The sequence below is a fragment of the Diadema antillarum genome, unplaced genomic scaffold, assembly GCF_040938485.1.
Source record: "Diadema antillarum isolate AM-2024a unplaced genomic scaffold, OU_Dant_1.0 seq00001715_RagTag, whole genome shotgun sequence".
NCBI classification, from domain to species: Eukaryota; Metazoa; Echinodermata; class Echinoidea; order Diadematoida; family Diadematidae; genus Diadema; species Diadema antillarum.
In genome coordinates, this window is record NW_027272404.1 from 330,059 (window position 1) to 349,254 (window position 19,196).

Sequence of the window (19,196 nt, forward strand, 5' to 3'; positions counted from 1 at the left end):
CTGCCCGCACAACTGCCCACCCGATTGCCCGACCGACCACATACTGATTCCTACACATGTGACCGGCGACAACGGTTTCAGGCAAAAGTCAGGAATTTTGAAAATTCATTATTTCACTGAACCTCATCGCCCATTTCCTAAGCTTTGCATTCATATAATATAAAACACTTGTATTCTCCGGCACAATATATATATAAAAACATAATGCACTTTTTAATTTGTCAGCCTGATGAAATTGCGAGAAAACAGGCTTTGAAGATTAACCTCTTGCTTGGACAATGTCCGAGTGGCGATGTGAGGTGAGAATCACCCATCCATGCGATGGTGCCAATTGAGATTAAGCCCCGCCTCAAGCAACCACAGCGCCTTCTGATTGGCTCACTGAGAGGTTCCTCAGAACAAAGCGTATGGAGCCGAAATACATAATGCGTTTCACCCCCGGTTTGTTTGCCTGTACGTCTTTCAAGATGGTGGATACAATAATTGCACGCCTGCTGGTTTATGTGTGTATGGCATGTGTCACAATGTGACTGAGAGTGCGAGTGTGGAATGCGTGAGATTCCTTTGTTCAGGCAAGCCATCAGGTGGAAACAGGGACAGCAGGGGTAAACAGCGTAGAAATTCAGAATCGGGCAAGCCAGTTGGAGAGAAGTCGTTAGTGAGAAAGGACAGTGTAGAAGAAAGAGGGAGGCTCAGTGGAGCCAGGGTAGAATAGCTAACTGAAAAAGGGAGAGTTGGTAGGAAAGAATAGGTGTTTAGTTAGGGGGAGATAATTGGGATAGATAGATTTAAAGCAAAAGGGGAGAATTAGTTGGAAAGAAAAGGGACATGTAATAAAAAGGGGGAAGCTAGTTGGAACCAGTTTAAGCACTGTAGAGGGTGGAGTTATATTAGAGGCGACAAGGAAAGTAAATTTGGAGGGAAAAAGCAGTTGGATCTGAACATCTGTCAGAGCAGGACATGCTCTTCTAACTCACCAGTTGGTGATAGGAGTAGAGAGGTAGCTGATTGGCCTACAATGCAGCGCTGCATTTCAGGCAGGAGAGTCATGGCACAGCAACCCCACGTATAAGGGCAGGGCATGCGCAAGACATGCTGCAGGCACTGACAACAGCTGAAGTCTCCTCCTCACCATTACTTCAGGGTCTGAACACCAGATCAGACATAAGTACTTATGTAGCTGTATTAATTTGTTTTTGTAATATTATTCTGAATTTGTCACTGTTGTTATATTTATTTTTGTCTTGTATATAGAGATTTATGTTTGTTTGCTGGTTCACTATAATATGTGAATTAATTATGTTAAATGTTGTATGTCAGATTGGATATGTTATAAAATGGTAAAATAGGATTTTGTTTTAGTTTGGCAAGAAGGCAGGCTAAGTCAGCAGGCAAATGTTATATGTAAAATGTTTAAATTTACAGCGATATTTGTGACCCGCAACAACGGTTTCAGGCAAAAGTCGCAAGAGCAAATTCCCTCCTAGGCGGGGTACAAAGATTTCGACCATTATTTTTGTCGATTTAGGTTTCTTGCAGAAATCGAATCTTTGATATGTTTTCTACATCTATACTAAATTTCATAGCATAAGACTAGTTTTTCCTATCAAAAATGGAATTTTAAGCACCCTATGTTGGATCGCACTCGTCAGTTTCGAGCTTCTTTCAAACGCCACGCCAATATCCCCAGTGTTGCTACGGGGAAGGGTCTCGCATGCTGGTGCGTCGCATACATTTACATAATTCGGCTTTCGGAGACACCAGTTGCAGCGTTTAGGGAATGCTTTGTCCACGTGTGCATGATTACATGCTCCATATATTGTTCTTGCTATTATAGTGGTTTATATACGCTCGCTCTGTAGTTCGTGCTCTTCGTTTGGCTTTCTTTCCAAACTATTCTACCGCAATGTTCGACAACGGAAGTGAAACAAAAATCATGAAGCATGAAATAATCGTGTGCAAAGAAAACTAAATATTCTCAAATTTGTGTACTTGTACATGTAGTAAAAATTATGACAGCAGACTGACTCAATGGAAGGTAGATGAGAGGAAAGGAGTGGTCACATGTGACCAACTACATTGTATATTCAAATACTACACATCAAGATCGCACCAAACTAACGAGTCGTGTTTGTTTGTTTGTTTTAATTTAATTAGCACCACCAAACAAAGCAACATATGCATGTCTTGTAAAAGCAAAACAAACAGGAAGCGTGACCCTTGCCAGCACTAGCAATTTTTTGCCTTCAAAAGGGTCGCCAAAGATAAAGACAAATCAACCACAATGAAAACGCGATTTGTAAATGTGTGGATTCGCCACCGCTCCTGTTACATGCACACGGTCATGGCGTGTGGATGCCACTGCATAATACGTGCACCATACACATGTACATGTACACCATACGTGCAATTATCGCATTCGCTATCTTGAAAGACGTACGGGTATACAAACCCGAGCGAAACGCATTGTTTTTCGGCTCCATATGCTGAGCTCCGAGGAAGGTGCCCGGGAAATTTGACTCTCTCAGTGAGCCAATCAGAAGGCGATGTGGTTGCTAGAGGCGGAGCTTAACATCGATTGGCACCATCGTACGGATGGGTGATTCTCCCCTCGCATCGCATTTCTCTTTCTATGCCCACTTATGGTGCCAAAGAATACAAGAGTTTTATATCAATGCAAAGCTTAGGAATTGAGCAATGTGATTCAGTGGAAAAATGAATTTTCAAAATTCCCGACTTTTGCCTGAAAAAGTTGTCGCCAGTCACATTTGTGGATACAGTGTATTGTGTTTTTCTATGGTTGTATCAGGAAAATACAATTCAGGTTCTGTTTGGATTTTAGTAGCAAGATTTTGACCTGGTTTACCTTGTCTATGCTCTGTATGTCTACATGTTCCAGCACAGGCCTATGGAAACTCTGTGGAAGCCAGATTAAATGGAACACTATCATGCACATAGAGGGTGGTGATCTGCAGTCAATAGACTGCTGCAACAATGGAGCTATTCAGCCAAGACTTTCTACCTCTTTCAAGTACACCAGATCACAGCTGTTTTCTCTAAGAGGTCATGCAAGCAGGACAATTCCTGTAGAAGCTTACAATGTCTTGAAAGAAAATGGCATATTCCATGCGAGAGGCAAGCGGGCTGGCTGTCACATGCATAGACGTGAATTCAAACATGTCAGCCCATCCAGTCAAGCTTGTAAAACTGTTGATGTAGATATTCTCAAGGTAGTATATTGGAATGCTCACTCTGTTTTAATAAGAGTCACTTTGTGTGTGACTTTGTTCTTGAGAAGGACATAGATGTGCTGTTTCTCACTGAGACGTGGCTCCCTGCCGAGGATATGTGACCCACTACAAAAAAATGATCCTAAAGTCGGGCGAGGTCGATTATTTGAAAATTGCATGACACAATTCCCTAATCTTTCTGCTTTAAATTGATATATAACACATCTTATAAAAATAATCAGCTGCGGAGATATCGATGTTTAAAAAAGAGCATGTCGAGACGTCTGGGAAATCACTGTTTCGAGAAAAGCGCCCTAAAAGTTCTCCTTGCGACGCAATCACGATCAAGGGACACGCAAGTCAGTATTCACCTCCGGACAATAGAAGGTAAGCCCTAGCAACCCCCGAAATGTTCATTCAAACACAGCGTCGATGGTCTCCTCACCGACCAATCAGTGACCAGGAGGCCAGGAGAAGTGGCTGGGCATAGCGCACCCCGCCAGCACGCACCAGTCGACTGGGCAGTGTGCGAGCTTCACGCTTCGGTTAGCGGCAAGCAGCAAACTGACCAATGAGATCACTCTGGTCGTTGTTAGGGGCGGAGCCTATGTGTGGCGCTCAATCCAAATGTTCGAACCAGTTTCTGCTTCGTTGAAACGCCAAAAAAACATGGCCCAGAAAAACGCTATTTTTTAGTCTTTCCTTCCATCATTTTGCTTCAAAATTTCGACAGATGATAGAAGACATGTCAGACTCTAATAATATGTCAAATTCAGAAAATCGTAAGTTTTGACCAATTTTGATGCTCTGACTTCAACTCGATTTTCACGGCTTCTACCGTGCGCGACTTTAGGACTATTTTGTTGTAGCGGGTCACATATAGTCGTCACAGGAGAATTGTCTCCACCTGGGTACACTTTCATCAATGTATCTCATTCAGCAACCATCGATCCAGGGCATCATGGTGGTATCGGTATCCTTGCAAAGAAGGAACTCAAACTTGTACACAACAAGGATGTTTTACATGCACTTAATGTTTCTACATTTGAATATGCTATTGTGTCTAACATTTCCCGAACATTGCACTATGTGATCATTTACAGGCCTCCACCATCGCCAAAGAACAGATTTAAAACTTCCACATTCATTGCAGAGTTTGAGGATTTTGTCCAGGAACTGAATCTGCTACCAGGAAAGTTGGCAATAGGTGGGGATCTAAATGTTCATTTTGATCGTCCAAGTCAGGCTGACGTGAGTAGAATCAACTCTGCTTTGGAGTCATGTAATCTCGTCCAGCACATTAATCAAACCACTCATAGACTCGGTCACACTTTGGACCCCTTGATCACCAGATCAGATGAGTCAATTCTGAATGATATTGAGGTCTGTAACAACCACGAATCTGATCACTATGTTATTTGTCTTCATCTAAACATACCAAAGCCTCAGGTATCTTGTCAAACTCTCACTTTCAGAGAGTACAAGGATATGAACCATGAGAATATTTCAAATGATCTTGGTACATTGCTCGATGAGGGTGCTTCTCTTGAAGACTGTAGAGATGGTGATAAACTTGTTGACTTCTTTAACTTTGATGTGACGATTGATCATCATGCTCCAGTTACAGTGCGGACATTCAGACACAGACATCATCCTCAATGGTACAATGAGGATATATCCTCTGCCCGTCAGGAACGTCTTAGGGCGAAAAGGAGATGGCGCAAAGTGAAATCCCCCGAGAACTTCAGGTCTTACCACAACGCAAAGGACAAGGTCAAGAAGGCTCTCCTCAATGCTAAATCTGAGTACTTTAAGGAAAAGCTTTCAGACTGTACTCCTAAGTCTGCTTTTGGAATCATTAATTCTCTCCTCAACTGCAAGGACACTGTTTTACCAGCTCATGATTCACCAGATGTGAGCAACCAGTTTGCATCCCTCTTTGCTGATAAGGTCAAAGATATTAGCTGTGACCTGAGTAAACCAGTGCAGCAACTTTGTCTAGAACCCCATGTACGCAGATCTAACAAACTCAACATAAATTTGATTTTTCTGAGGTAACTGCTATTGAACTTACATGGATAATCATGAAGAGTCCTTCTATATGACTTGCTGTCTTGATCCTTTACCTACATGGTTGCTGAAGAAGCATCTTCCGATTCTTGCTCCTTTGTCTCTCTATCAACAGGAACCTTCCCAGACTCATTGAAGCAAGCTATTGTGATTCCAGTGATAAAGAAATCCTCATGTGACAAGGACATTCTCAAGAACTACCATGGTACACACCAGTTTCCAATATCGAGTTCAGATCCAAGATCATCGAACGTGTAGTCACATCTCAGCTTGTTCAGTACATGGATGAGTCTCATCTCTCCGAGTCCTTTCAGTCGGCCTATAAGAGTAACCATAGCTGCGAGACAGCCCTCCTCAAAGTCCAAGATGATATCCTTCGCAGCATTGACAAAAGGAAAGGGGTTATGCTGGTGTTGCTTGACCCGTCAGCTGCGTTCAATACAATCGATCATGAAATTCTGCTCGATCGCTTACACGACACCTTTGGTATCAAAGGTTCAGCTCCACAGTGGATGGCTTCTTACCTCACAAATCGAAGGAGTCGTGTCTGTGTGTCTGGTCACTTGTCTAGGGAGTGTACTTCAGTAGTTGGCATTCCACAGGGTTCTGTAATCAGGCCCCTATTGTTCATCATGTATACCAGTCCTCTTGGAAATCTTCTTCGTGCTGAAAATGTTAAGTATCATATGTATGCAGATGACGTGCAAATCTATCTTGAGTTTGACCCCAGTGACCCTTCCAGTGTTAAACTCACTCTGAATGCACTGTCCAGATGTGTGGGTTAAGTGCAGGAATGGATGACTCTGAACAAGCTGAAACTCAATGAAGAGAAAACAGAGTTTCTTGTTCTTGCCTCCCAACGCCATCTTAAGCTTGTACAGGACATCAAACTTGCTCTTGGTTCAACTCTCATCTCTCCATCTGATCATGTGTGCAATCTTGGAGTTATCTTTTCCTCTGATGCAAAGATGAGCATGCATGTTTCACAGATCTGTAAGTTAGCTAACTACTACATCAGAAATCTGTGGAGGATCAGAAAATTTATTGATGCTTCTACTTGTCACGCAGCAGTCCGTGCATTGGCCTTATCGCGACGCGACTACTGTAATGCTCTTCTTGGCGGAATCAGTCAGGCTGATGTGGATTGCTTACAGAGACTTCAGAATGCTGCCTCTAGACTAGTGTACCATGTTCGTTCTTGTTCTCATGCAACTCCTCTTATACATCAACTCCACTGGCTGCCAGTCAAAAGCAAGAATATCCTTCAAGCTTCTCCTACTGGTCTACAAAGTAGTCAACAATAGAGCAGAGTACATTGGGGAGTGTCTGGTACGACACTCTCACTCTAGGCGCACTTGTCTTTCATCATTCGTTACCTTTACTCAACCACACACGAAAAAACTAGCCAGAGATGCAGCTTTCTCTTCTTCTGCTCCTAGACTGTGGAATAAGCTCCCTCCTCTTCTCAAATCTTCACCCACACTTGATCATTTCAAACAAAACTTGAAGACTTATTTATTTTGATGTCCCTATATGTGCACTGGACTTATACTGTCACTACCTGGTATTTTGTATATATTTTATCTCCTATGGCGACCAGGGATGACATGTCATAGCGCTTTGCATCCAGTGGAAAAGGGGCTCTATAAATGTCTACTATTATTATTATAGTTAAAGTGAATGGAGTTAGAAGTTTGTTAGGTGATAAGTTAGAATACAAATCTGGTTGCTGAAGGATTTAAATGAGAAATGGATATAATGTTAATAGAATACAGTTTTAGTTGTTGTTGTGAGACAGTTCATATACGAGATGACCTGTAATGTTCTTATTTTAAGTGAGTATATGATTATATACATGGCGGTGGTTTATTTCTGTAGTATGTACGTATAGGTCTGTAGTGATGGTGGCAGAATACAGGAGCATTATTGGTTAGGTGTAAAGAAATATTGAACTGTAGCTCATGATTGATACTACCCTGTGAATAAATAATGTCACATGAGAGGTGGTTATAATATTCCCATATAGATCTACACCGACGAGCTGGGCTCGATGGCATCATCATTATCTCGACAGCATGACCGTTATCTCGACGGCATCTCGGTTAGCGTGAGGGCAATTCCCGCTAGCTGGACAGAGTTCCCGTTAACTCAGTAGTCCCTCCGGTGCCTACGGTGACATCTCTGTCGACACGACGACAATTCCCGCCAGCCGGATGACATCCTCGACACTGCGATTATCTTGGCAACCTTGGCAATACCTCACAGACTATCTCATCACCCACTCCCCCCCCCCCCCATTCCCGTCGGACAGTATACATTGAAACCACACGTGCGCACAGTAAAGTAGCAAACCACAGGTATTTGGTTAAACCTGGGGTCTATAGGATTTGTTTAGAGTGTCTAAAATTTATTAGTATAATTATCTCATTGGTTTGCTCCTGAAACGTTTCTATAATTTTTTGTGTAGATATGAACAAGATTATATTAGGGGTTATTTGTGGGAAAGTGTTGTAAAAAATATATTTTTTTGTTACTGGATTTTTGTTGAAAAATAAAATAGCATAAGCTGCATTTTTTTGTTCAGTAAATTCACGGAGTGTTTAAGCGCATTATTTACAGTGTATCTTATAGCAGAACCTGACTTATCGTCAGTTGTAGATAAGACAGATCTTAGAGCTGACAGCATGCACACGCCATGCCTGTGTGTACATGTAAGAGGAGCGGGTGGCACATTCGTATCCACATCTTAAATTGCATTTTCATTGTGGTTGATATTTGGTTTGTTTTTTGTTTTTGTTTTTTTTCCATCCTTGGGGACCCTTACGAAGGCAGAAAAAATTGCTAGAGCTGGCAAAAGTCACACTTCCTGTTGTTTTGTTTTTTTTTCAAGACATATATATGTTGTATTCTGCGGTGGTGTTTATTAAATAAAAAAACAAACACGATTACTTTTAAAGGTTGGTGCAATTTGACGTTTAGTATTTGAATATTGGTCATTTATGACAGCTCATTTCCTCTCCTCTACTGTCCTTTGAATGAAACCTGTTTTCATTCTTAAAGGACAAGTCCCACCTTCATGTACATGTGGATTGAGTGAATGCAAACAATATTAGCAGAAACACATCAGGGAAAGTTTGGGAAAATCGGACAATCTGTTCGAAAGATATGAACTGTTAAAGTATCTGTGCAGTCACTGCTGGATGAGAAGACTACCACAGGGTATGATGTCATATGCATACGATATAAAGAAAAATACAAAGACAATTTCACAAAAACTTCACTTTTTGAACAAGGAAAAGTAGAAATTACGCGGTGCGTAATATATGTCCCCAGCGAGAAATAGCATTTAGTAGCAAAATGTACAATATAGGTAAAAAGATCACGGTCAAAGGTCAAAGAAGTCAAAGGTCAAAATTCTGTGTAGAAGTTTTGAAGCCCTCACCTAGTGCCATCACATAAAGCAAACGGAATCGAAATCGGGTTAGAAAATGGCGAAGGAGTAGCATATGGTAGCAAAAATGTACAATACAGGTAAAAAAATCAAGGTCAGGGGTCAAAGAAGTCAAAGGTCAAAATTCTGTGTACAAGTTTTGAAGCCCTCACCTAGTGCCATCACTTAAAGCAAACGGACTTGAAATCGGGTTACAAATGGCGGAGTAGCATTTTTTAGCAAAATGTACAATATAGGTAAAAAATCAAGGTCAAAGGTCAAAATTCTGTCTACAAGTTTTGAAGCCCTCACCTAGTGCCATCACATAAAGCAAACGGAATCGAAATCGGGTTAGAAATGGTGGAGTAGCATTTTGTAGCCAATGTACAATATAGGTCAAAAATCAAGGTCAAAGGTCAAAGAAGTCAAAGGTAAAAATTCTGTGAAGTTTTGAAGCCCTCACCTGGTGCCATCACATAAAGCAAACGGAATCAAAATCGGGTTCGAAATGGCGAAGGAGTAGCATTTTGAAGCAAAATGTACAATATAGGTCAAAGGTCAAGGTCAAAGGTCACAACTGAAATTCTGTGTAGAAGTTTCAAAGCTCCCATGTAGTGCTATCATATAAAGCAAACAGAATCAAAATTGGCTCATAAATGACAGAGAAGTAGCAAATTTAACATTTTGATCACACACGGACGCACAGACGGACGGACGGACGGACGGACGGACGGACACACAGACACACACACGTACGGAGCCCGTTTCATAGTCCCCTGCTCCAACTCGTTCGGCGGGGACAATAAAGTGCACATTTCTTTGACTTGTTACTGACATACATGTGTATCTTAAGGGTAATATTATTCCCCTGTTCTTTTGTTATGCGAGAAAAGTGAAAAAAATGTTGAATTTTCTTTATTCTTTCTTTATATTGTTGTACACATGTGACATCACAAGCATAGTAGTCTTCTCATCCAGCCTTGAGTGAGCAGAAACAGAAACTTCAAAAATTAATAACTTTTGAACAGATTGTCCAATTTTCCTCAAACTCTCACTGATGTGTTCTACTAATACTGCTGCATTCACCCAACCTACATGCCTATGAAGGTGAACTTGTCCTTTAATACTATAAGCACACAGTTTCGAGAATATTGTAAGTTGTCATATGTCATTTGCTGCAATTGACAGGTGAGCTTCTGATTGCATGTTGCACGATATGTGATGCAATACTGTGCATATTGACGCAGCGTTCGAAAGTACAGTCAACCTCGGATACCTCGAATTCGTCGGGACTCAAGAAAATGGTTCGACGTACGCGAACTTCGAGGTACGCGTACATCGAATTTTCTCCGACTTATCCGACGTTTATCGATGTTCAACATGGTATCTGTTAAGAGTGCCTATTGATTGTTTGCATGCTTGTCAATTGGTATTGAATCAACTTTTATATGAATGAATTGAATGAAAATCGGAATTGAAATCAAAATTTCAGAAATAAGATTTTGGTGGCCCAATCGCGCCACCAAAAAAAAAAGTCGGACGTTTGCCTTTACTTTTGAAAATGAACAGAGGTAACAATCGGCTCCGTAAGATGCTAAAATAAAAGTCAGATGTTTGCTTTTAATTTTGGAAATGAATAACGGTAATATTCGACTCGGTATGATACTAAAATAAATGTCGGATGTTTGCTCATACTTTTGGAAATAAGTAACGATAAGACTCAGCTCCGTATGGTGCTAAAACTAATGTCAGATATTTGATTTTGCGTTCGGAAATGAATAAGGATAACATTCAGCTCTGGAAGACGCTGAAATAAATGTCGAATATTTGCTTTGACGTTCGGAAATGAAAAACAATAATATTCAACTCCGTACGATGGTTAAATAAATGTCGGATGTTTCCTTATACTTTCGAAAGGAAATAGCAATAACATTCAGCTCCGGAAGATCCTAAGATAGATGTCAGATGATCGCTTTTATGTTCGGAAGTGAATAGCAGTAATATTCTGCTCCATACGATGCTAAAATAACTGTCTGATGTTTGCTTTTAAATTTCGAAATGAATAACAGTAATATTCAGCTGCGTTCAATAGTAAAATTAATGTTTGATGTTTACTTTGACGTTCGGAGATGAGTAACAATAATATTCAACTCCTTACGATGATAAAATAAATGCTGGATGTTTGCTTTTATGTTCGAAAGTAAATTGCAATAACATTTAGCTCCGGAAGATGCTAAAATAAATGTCGAATGTTTGCTTTGATGTTCTGATATGAATAACAATAATATTCAACTCCGTACGATGATAAATTAAATGCCGGATGTTTGCTTTTACGTTCGAAAGTAAATGGCAATAACATTCAGCTCCGGAAGATGCTGAAATACATGTCGAATGATTGCTTTTACGTTTGGCATGTTTGGAAGTGAATAGTACAGTGCACTCCCGTTATAATGAAATGCTCGGGACCGGCAGTTTTCTTTCGAACAAAGACAATATATAACGAAAACAAGGAAGCCACACATATGTGAAATCCTGTTTGTTGAATACTTGTCATACACTGGAAAGCTATGTGAACAATAAAACAAATAGTTAATCCATTTCAGATTATTGTTATACAAATGATGCACAGGATAGAGTGCGTTAGTGGAGGCGTATAGCGCACTCGAGGGTATTTACAATTGTGAAACATGCACGAGGCGAAGCCGAGTGCATGTTGCACTACACTGTAAATACCCGAGAGTGAGCTGCATCTCCACTAACGCCATGAAATAATCCTGCGCATCATTTGTTTTATAAAATGGGTCGAAAACTAACAGCATTTTTCACGTACCTTTGTGGGTCAATACCAGTCAGCTACATGTAGCACTCACTCGAGAGAGTCGAGTCAAGCACGTCGCTCTCAGAAATCCCGCACATAAGTACTGTACGTATAAGAGTACAGTATACGTACGCCACATAATATATATGTTATGCACGCAAGAAAGGCCGGCCGGCAGCCCGAACTGGAAGTTGTTTACAGGATTGACAGCGCGTATAGTAGCGCGCGTCGCACTTGTAACAACTGATTGAGTGCGCACTGGTACTGCAGTGCAATGGTACTAAAGTAATCAAAGCCCACGTGACTCATTTCAGCCCTTCCTATTGGCTACGTTCTTGAACCCATTTTATAAATTACAATATACGCAAGTTCCCCTCGGAAACTGTGCGTGACACACCAAGCGAACACACAGTAATGTGACGCGTTCGCCCATGCAGAGACGCTGTAAATGCCTTGTTCCGCTACGTATTTTCGAAAGCGATCCATATTTCGTTATAACGGAGCACATTTCTTTTGTTTTTCTTTGTCAGTGGTGCTCGGAAAAGACTTTTCGTTATAACGAAAATTTCGCTATAACCGTGTTCGTTATAAGCGAATTTTGTACCATAGATTTTAATGGCGATAATTTTGGGACCAGAAGTTTTACTTCGTTATAACCGTGTTCGTTGTAACGGGAGTGCACTGTAGTAACATTCTGCCCCATACAATGCTAAAAATATTGGATATTTGCTATTACATTTCGAAATGAATAACAGTAACATTCAGCTACGTTTGGTGGTAAAATGATGTCTGATGTCTGCCTTGACTTTCAAAAATGAAAAACAGTAAAATTCGACTCCGTACGATAATAAAATAAATGTTGGATGTTTGAAATGAATAACGGTAATATTCTGCTCCGTACGATGCAGAAATAAATAAAAGATTGTTTCTTTTACATTTGGAAATGATTAACGGTATTAATCGGCTCAGTTAGATGCTAAAACAAATAGTGGATGTTTGCTTTCACGTTTGGAAATGGATAAAGACAGCATTCAGCTCCGTAAGATGCTAAAATGAATGTCGGTTGTTTGCTTTTACATTTGAAAATGATTAACGGTAATATTCGGCTCTGTAAGGTGCTAACATACTAATAAATGTTGGATGATTGCTTTTACAATAAGAAATGAATAACGGTAACTTTCGGCTCTTTACAATGCTAAAACAAATGTCGGATGCTAAGAAATGTCAGCAAATGCTCCCACTTTCTCATTTCAAACGTAAGTTTTGACCTAAATATATAGGCATCAACTTTTATAATAATCTCTACGCCTATTTGCTAAATTTTAAAACACAGAATAAGATGATTGAATTTTCTATTCATTTGTTTTAGACATGGGCATCTGTATCACTTCAATAATGCGTAATATTAATTTTTCTATGTTTAGTAGGACCAATTTAGTTTTTCTAATGTTTTTCTTGATTTTTTTTGTGTGTGTGTCACCAGATTTTACTTTCGGCCACAAAAAAATAAAAATCAGTGATACTGCTGGCCCGATAAATGTTAGTATGGAGCCCTGTCTATTCTATTCTTTATTATGCTCGGCCTATACTTCCAGATCATATACCACACTATTTTCAAAATCGCATTGCTTGGAAAAAAAAAGTTTCAGTGCTTGCGTTCTCGGGGAAGAATAAATGAAACAAACTTTGTGAAAGGCAAAACTAGAAATATCACTGAAGGTGATTAATACCCCCGCCCCGTGACGACAGTCTTACCCAAGGAATGATCTTTCCTTGATCTTCTGCCATTTAAATGCCGTTACCATGGCAACGCAGCTTCCGACACGTCCGAAAAATATGTCTTGCACATCTTCCCACCAAGACTATTGTGTGTGCCACATTTCATAAGCTTTTGTCAAAAACTGAGGAAGTAGTTCAATCCACAAGATCTTTCCTTGATCTTCCGCCATTAATATGCCGTTACCATGGCAAGGCAGCTTCCGACACGTCCAAAAAATATGTCTTGCACGTCTTCCCACCAAGACCTATGTGTGTGCCACATTTCATGAGCTTCAGTCGAATACAGAGGAAGTAGTTCAATCCGCAAGATCTTTCCTTGATCTTCTGCCATTTATATGCCGTTACCATGGCAACGCAGCTTCCGACACGTCCGAAAAATATGTCTTGCACATCTTCCCACCAAGACTATTGTGTGTGCCACATTTCATAAGCTTTTGTCAAAAACTGAGGAAGTAGTTCAATCCACAAGATCTTTCCTTGATCTTCCGCCATTAATATGCCGTTACCATGGCAACGCAGCTTCCGACACGTCCAAAAAATATGTCTTGCACGTCTTCCCACCAAGACCAATGTGTGTGCCACATTTCATGAGCTTCAGTCGAATACAGAGGAAGTAGTTCGATCCGCAAGATCTTTCCTTGATCTTCTGCCATTTATATGCCGTTACCATGGCAACGCAGCTTCCGACACGTCCGAAAAATATGTCTTCCACATCTTCCCACCAAGATCAAGGTGTGTGCCACATTTCATAAGCTTTGGTCAAAAAACTGAGGAAGTAGTTAAATCCGCAAGATCTTTCCTTGATCTTCTGCCATTAATATGCCGTTACCATGGCAACGTACTTTCGGGTACTGTCAAAAAATGCGTCTTGCACATCTACAACCAAAGGCACACATCTGTACCAAGTTTCATGGAAATTGGGCAAAAACTGAGGAAGTAGTTTGCAACACAAAATTTTCCATCATTTTGGCTCATAATATGTGAGCTGTTACCATGGCAACATACTTTTTGTCACTGTCAAGAAATGTGTCATGCTGACCTATATCCTAAGACAAACATTCAATATGAATTCCATGAGAATTGGAAGAACACTGATGAAGCAGTTTTGCCATGAAGCATTTTGCCCTATATTTTACCAATAACATGCCGTTACCATGGCAACGCACTTTTTGCCACTGCGGAAATATGTGTCTTGCACATTAACATAATTAACAGATGAACATCTGTACCTAATTTCATAAAAATTGATCAAAAACTGTGGGAGGAGTTCGCGACGCAAGATATGTACCCATTTTTGCCCATAATATGCCGTTACCATGGCAACGTACTTTTGGGTACTGTCAAAAAATACGTCTTGCACATCTACAACCCAAGGCACACATCTGTGCCAAGTTTTATGGGAATCGGTTGAAAACTGAGGAAGTAGTTCGCGACGCAAGATTTGCAACGGACCGACCGCCCGCCCGACCGACCGCCCGACCGACCGCCCGACCATCCGCCCGACCGCCCGACCGTCCGCTGATTCCTATATACCCCCTTCAAACTTCGTTTGGCAGGGGTATAAAAATATATATATAAAAAAGGCACTACGCAGGAGATTGATGTTTGGACAGTGGAGCGTGATTAATGCCAAAGATATAACTGTCAACACCTAAGCAGGTGCGCCAGGACGGTTAAGAGATCTACGTGCACGGTATGACTATCACGATCAAAAATCTGAACACAGTGGTTAAGGATAAGAAGATGATGGGGCAGAGCATAGTGCTATCATGAGCACTCCATTGGCACGGGTGCTATGTGCATACCATGTACGTGTGTAGGTAGGTGTTGGGGATTTTTCTTGTCAGCTGTGTACCGGGTATTTCTTTAGGCGGACGATTGTTCTGGTCTCAGAATATTTAAAGTGGAGTGTGAAAAGATTTGTGACATGTCTTCGCTGTCCACGCGCGCTTCATCGGAGATGCTGAATGATGTTTGCAATTTCGATACGAGCAACAAGCTGGGAAAAACAATAAGTTAATTAAGATCGGGACATTATATTTCCCTTCGAGGTAACTGAACTTCGAGTTACTTTTTTCGAACTCTGCGAATTTTAATATACGGAAACTCCATAGGAACAATCAGGACTTTCATTTTGCCCCTGACGTACAAATTGTAAGTGATATTCGGCTTATCCGACGTCGAGGTATGCGAGGTTGACTGTAGATCGAAACTGACGAGTGCGATCCAACATAGGGTTTTTAAAATTCCATTTTCGATAGTAAAAACTTAATCTTATACCATGAAATTTAGCGTAGATATAAAAAACATATCTAAGATTCTATTTCTGAAAAAAAAACCCAGCAAATCGACAAAAATAATGGTCAAAATCTTTGTACCTCGCTTAGGAGGGAATTTACTCTGTGACTTTTGCCTGAAACCATTGTCGCGGGTCACATTGTATACAAGTACAGTAGACCTCGCTTAAGTCGACATCGCATAAGTCGACAACTCGCTTAAGTCGACACGATAAAAAAGTCCCGATTTTTGCCTTTGTTATTCCTTGAAAATTTCTTCGTCTTAGTCGACATTTTATAAGTCGACAACTGGCGTAAGTCGACCTGGTTTTTGAGTGCCAACTGAGCTAAAACATGTGTTAATTCCCTCGTCTAAGTCGACATAATTTTTTTCGCTCAAAATATTATCACCATTCTCTGAAAATGAATTGTTTTCCCGCTCTGATTCGCAGCATTTCTACTCGGTAATTGCTAGTGTACGGCGCGGTAGCGTTCGCGCCATGCGTCCATTGTCTTGTACGCCAGAATAGAAAGGGCATACACTCATTTACTAGTACATTTGAGAATTACATGTGGTACCGAAAGTAGTTCACGCTCCCCTTTTTCTCCTTCTCGTTATTCTCAAAATGCACAAAGTTTGTAAACCTATAGGTTCTAGTAGAGAATCATTATCAGAACATAAAATATTATCCGAATATTCTTACGTTGATTATTCCGAAGCGGTATTAGAAACCTGGGCCCAGTTTTAGAAAATTAATTAAAATGCAACTACATGTAATTAAATGCAACTAAAAATCAAATGCAGATGTATCAAATCACGTGCAACATTGCACATAAACGCAAGTGCGTTGCTGAAAAGGCTTGCGTTTGATAATCATGAATATGAAACTAGAAAATAGTTGTACGAACCTGAAACTCAATTGCGTTTAAACGCAACTCTAAAAATCAAATGAAGTCCATCAAATCACGCGCAACGCTGTATTCAAACGCAAGAGCATTGCAGAGAAGACTTGCGGTTTTCGTAAGATACTAGAAGCTGCGTCTAAAAGCATCTCTTAACATCTACGGAGATGCATTATTGTTCAAAAGTCTTGCATTATTTTTTATTTCGTACGCAAAATCAAAAATTAAACGCAACTCTGAAAATCAAATACAATTTGCAAGTCCATTATATCACACGGAACGCTGAAAAGACTTGCGTTTGATAATCATATACGAAACTAGAAAATTTTAGGGAACTTTTTTTTTTACAACTCAATTGCGTTTAAACGCAATTTTAAAAATCCAATGCAAGTCCATCAAATCACACGCAACTCTGTGTTTAAACGCAAGAGCATTGCAGAGAGGACTTTCAGTTTTTGTACGAAACTAGAAACTGCCTTTAAACACATAAAAATCTATACGGAAGTGCGTTATTGTTGAAAAGACTTGCATTATTTTTTATTTCGTAACGGAACTTTCGCCTTGACCGAACTTAGTCTGCACTAGCAGGGGAAAGACATCGCAACATTTACACGTGTGAAACTACCGAAACGCATGCTGCTTCACGAAATGTCAATGAAAATATAGTAGCAAACTACTGTTACAATTTGCTATGCCGAAAGTTTAAATCTCAGACCAAAGTTAAATTAGTCCGACGTTGGGAAGAGAATTGTTTTTACGAAGGTTAGTAATTCGAAAGATGTCGTTTTCGGATTAACAAACTTTTTCTTCTTCTTTTTATTTCAGACTGGCCCGCGCCGTACAGAGCGGTAATGTTGCGAATCGGAGCGCGAGAACAATTCATTTTCAGAGTATGGCAATATATAGAAATTTAAGCAAAACAAATATGGCGACTTAGGGAAGAAAAATCACACATCATATTTCAACTCAGTCGGCACTGAAAAGTTATCTCATACGAATTCACACGCATATCTTCGCAGCAACGCATTTGAATTTAAATTGCAAAGTTGCATACAATTTGGGGAGTATGCATTTGATTTTTCAAATCAAATCTAAAACGTACAGTGTCTAGAAACGGGCCCAGGTTTCCAAGCCCGCTCTCTCAAAATCTCTCTAGAGACTTGGGAATTGTGCGTTGTCGTTACTAATCCGTGCGAGATTTATGCATGAATTAATTGTTGTTAATGTCAGTAGGTATGTTTTGGCGGCAAAAGGAGAAAGATTTGGGTAGCAATCCGCATCGTGATCTCACTCTGTATATGGGAAAGTCAACAAAATGTCGACTTACGCGTAAGTCGACTTTCGCGCAAGTCAACGTGTTTTTCTCAGTCCAGATTATGTCGACTTACGCGAGGTTGACTGTATATCCCCTTATACACTTTGTGTGTGTGGGGGTATAATGACTTTTTGAATCATACATGACACCTCCATCTCACCGTCAGGAAATACTCTAGCTTTATGATGCCACAGTTGGTCAGAGTGGGTGTGATAGGTGGAATCTTGAGGAGTTTGTTATTCCAGTTTTCTGTCCGTCGCCCTCGTATTGTGGTTCCCTGAAGAGCAGCAACAGCATTACGAACTGATCTTGACTTGCCATCTGCAAAGAAAGTGGTGCGTTGGTACAGAGTCGCCCGAGGCTTGATGCGCCGTGCTGATCCGTTTTGGAACTCTGCAGATATCGCAATTGACTCTCCTGCACAAATGATAATGCAATGACAGTAACAGTGTTTTGCTCTCATCAGTCAGATGCAAGGATTTCAGTATCTTATAACAGTTTGTCAGAAAAAAATAAAGCACGCTTCATGAAATATATACCCCCTGATGTACGCGATAACTTCCAAATCTGCCAAAACTAATTTATTACAACAAATTAGGTGATCCAATTAATCCAGTAATATGTTTCGAGCCCTGACTTCAATTCAGATGACCTTATCATATCTGTTACATCCGTGATTGGGGGAGAATGGCCGTGGGATTTTGAGATTCTCATCACTGAAAAGGGAATCATACCTGTCATCGTGCCTACAGAATTTAAGATTTGATAGAGCATACATATATATATATATATTACTAACAAAGATGCAAAATGAGCATATATATATATACTAACAAAGATGCAAAATGAAAATGTTGTACCTTTGAACCTCATTTGCACGTCCAAGATGGCATCTAAGAACAAAGTTGTTAGTTTGTGAAATGATTCTTGCAACATGGCCTTTACATGTGCAAAACATGGGAAAGATAGTCAAGGACACATACAAACATTTACTAAGTCAAAGATACAGGATGAAACATATACATGTATAACAGTTGTATAACCTATTACATTTGTATGACCTATTAAATTTACAAAGCCAAGATGGTGTCTGATGAAGTACATGTAGTTGTTATCTTATGAAATAATGTACGAGACATGGACTTAACATGAGCAAAATATGGGGGTTATATAGCATGTTTTTCTTGAGCTATAGCGAAGGAAGTTTCAGAAAGAAAGAAATATCTCTCGACATCGAAGCAAAGTTTCAACCTAAACCAAGTTTTTTGATGTCATCCCTACATTCAATGAAAAAACGGACAGCACACTTCAGATTGCCGAAAGTATCAGCTATGTACAACATATTAAAATCCTGGAGAAATTCACTGAAGGATAT

At 40.1% G+C, this 19,196-nt stretch overlaps 1 protein-coding gene across 1 annotated transcript in view; it reads right to left on the reverse strand.

The window, feature by feature from the left end:
* Positions 1–19,196, reverse strand: part of LOC139711862 (arrestin domain-containing protein 3-like) — a 144,972-nt gene that overhangs the window by 24,490 nt on the left and 101,286 nt on the right. Inside the window, exon 6 of the mRNA XM_071623712.1 lies at positions 17,982–18,238. Coding sequence (XP_071479813.1) covers positions 17,982–18,238 — 257 coding nt within the window. The remainder of the gene's footprint in view (positions 1–17,981; positions 18,239–19,196) is intronic.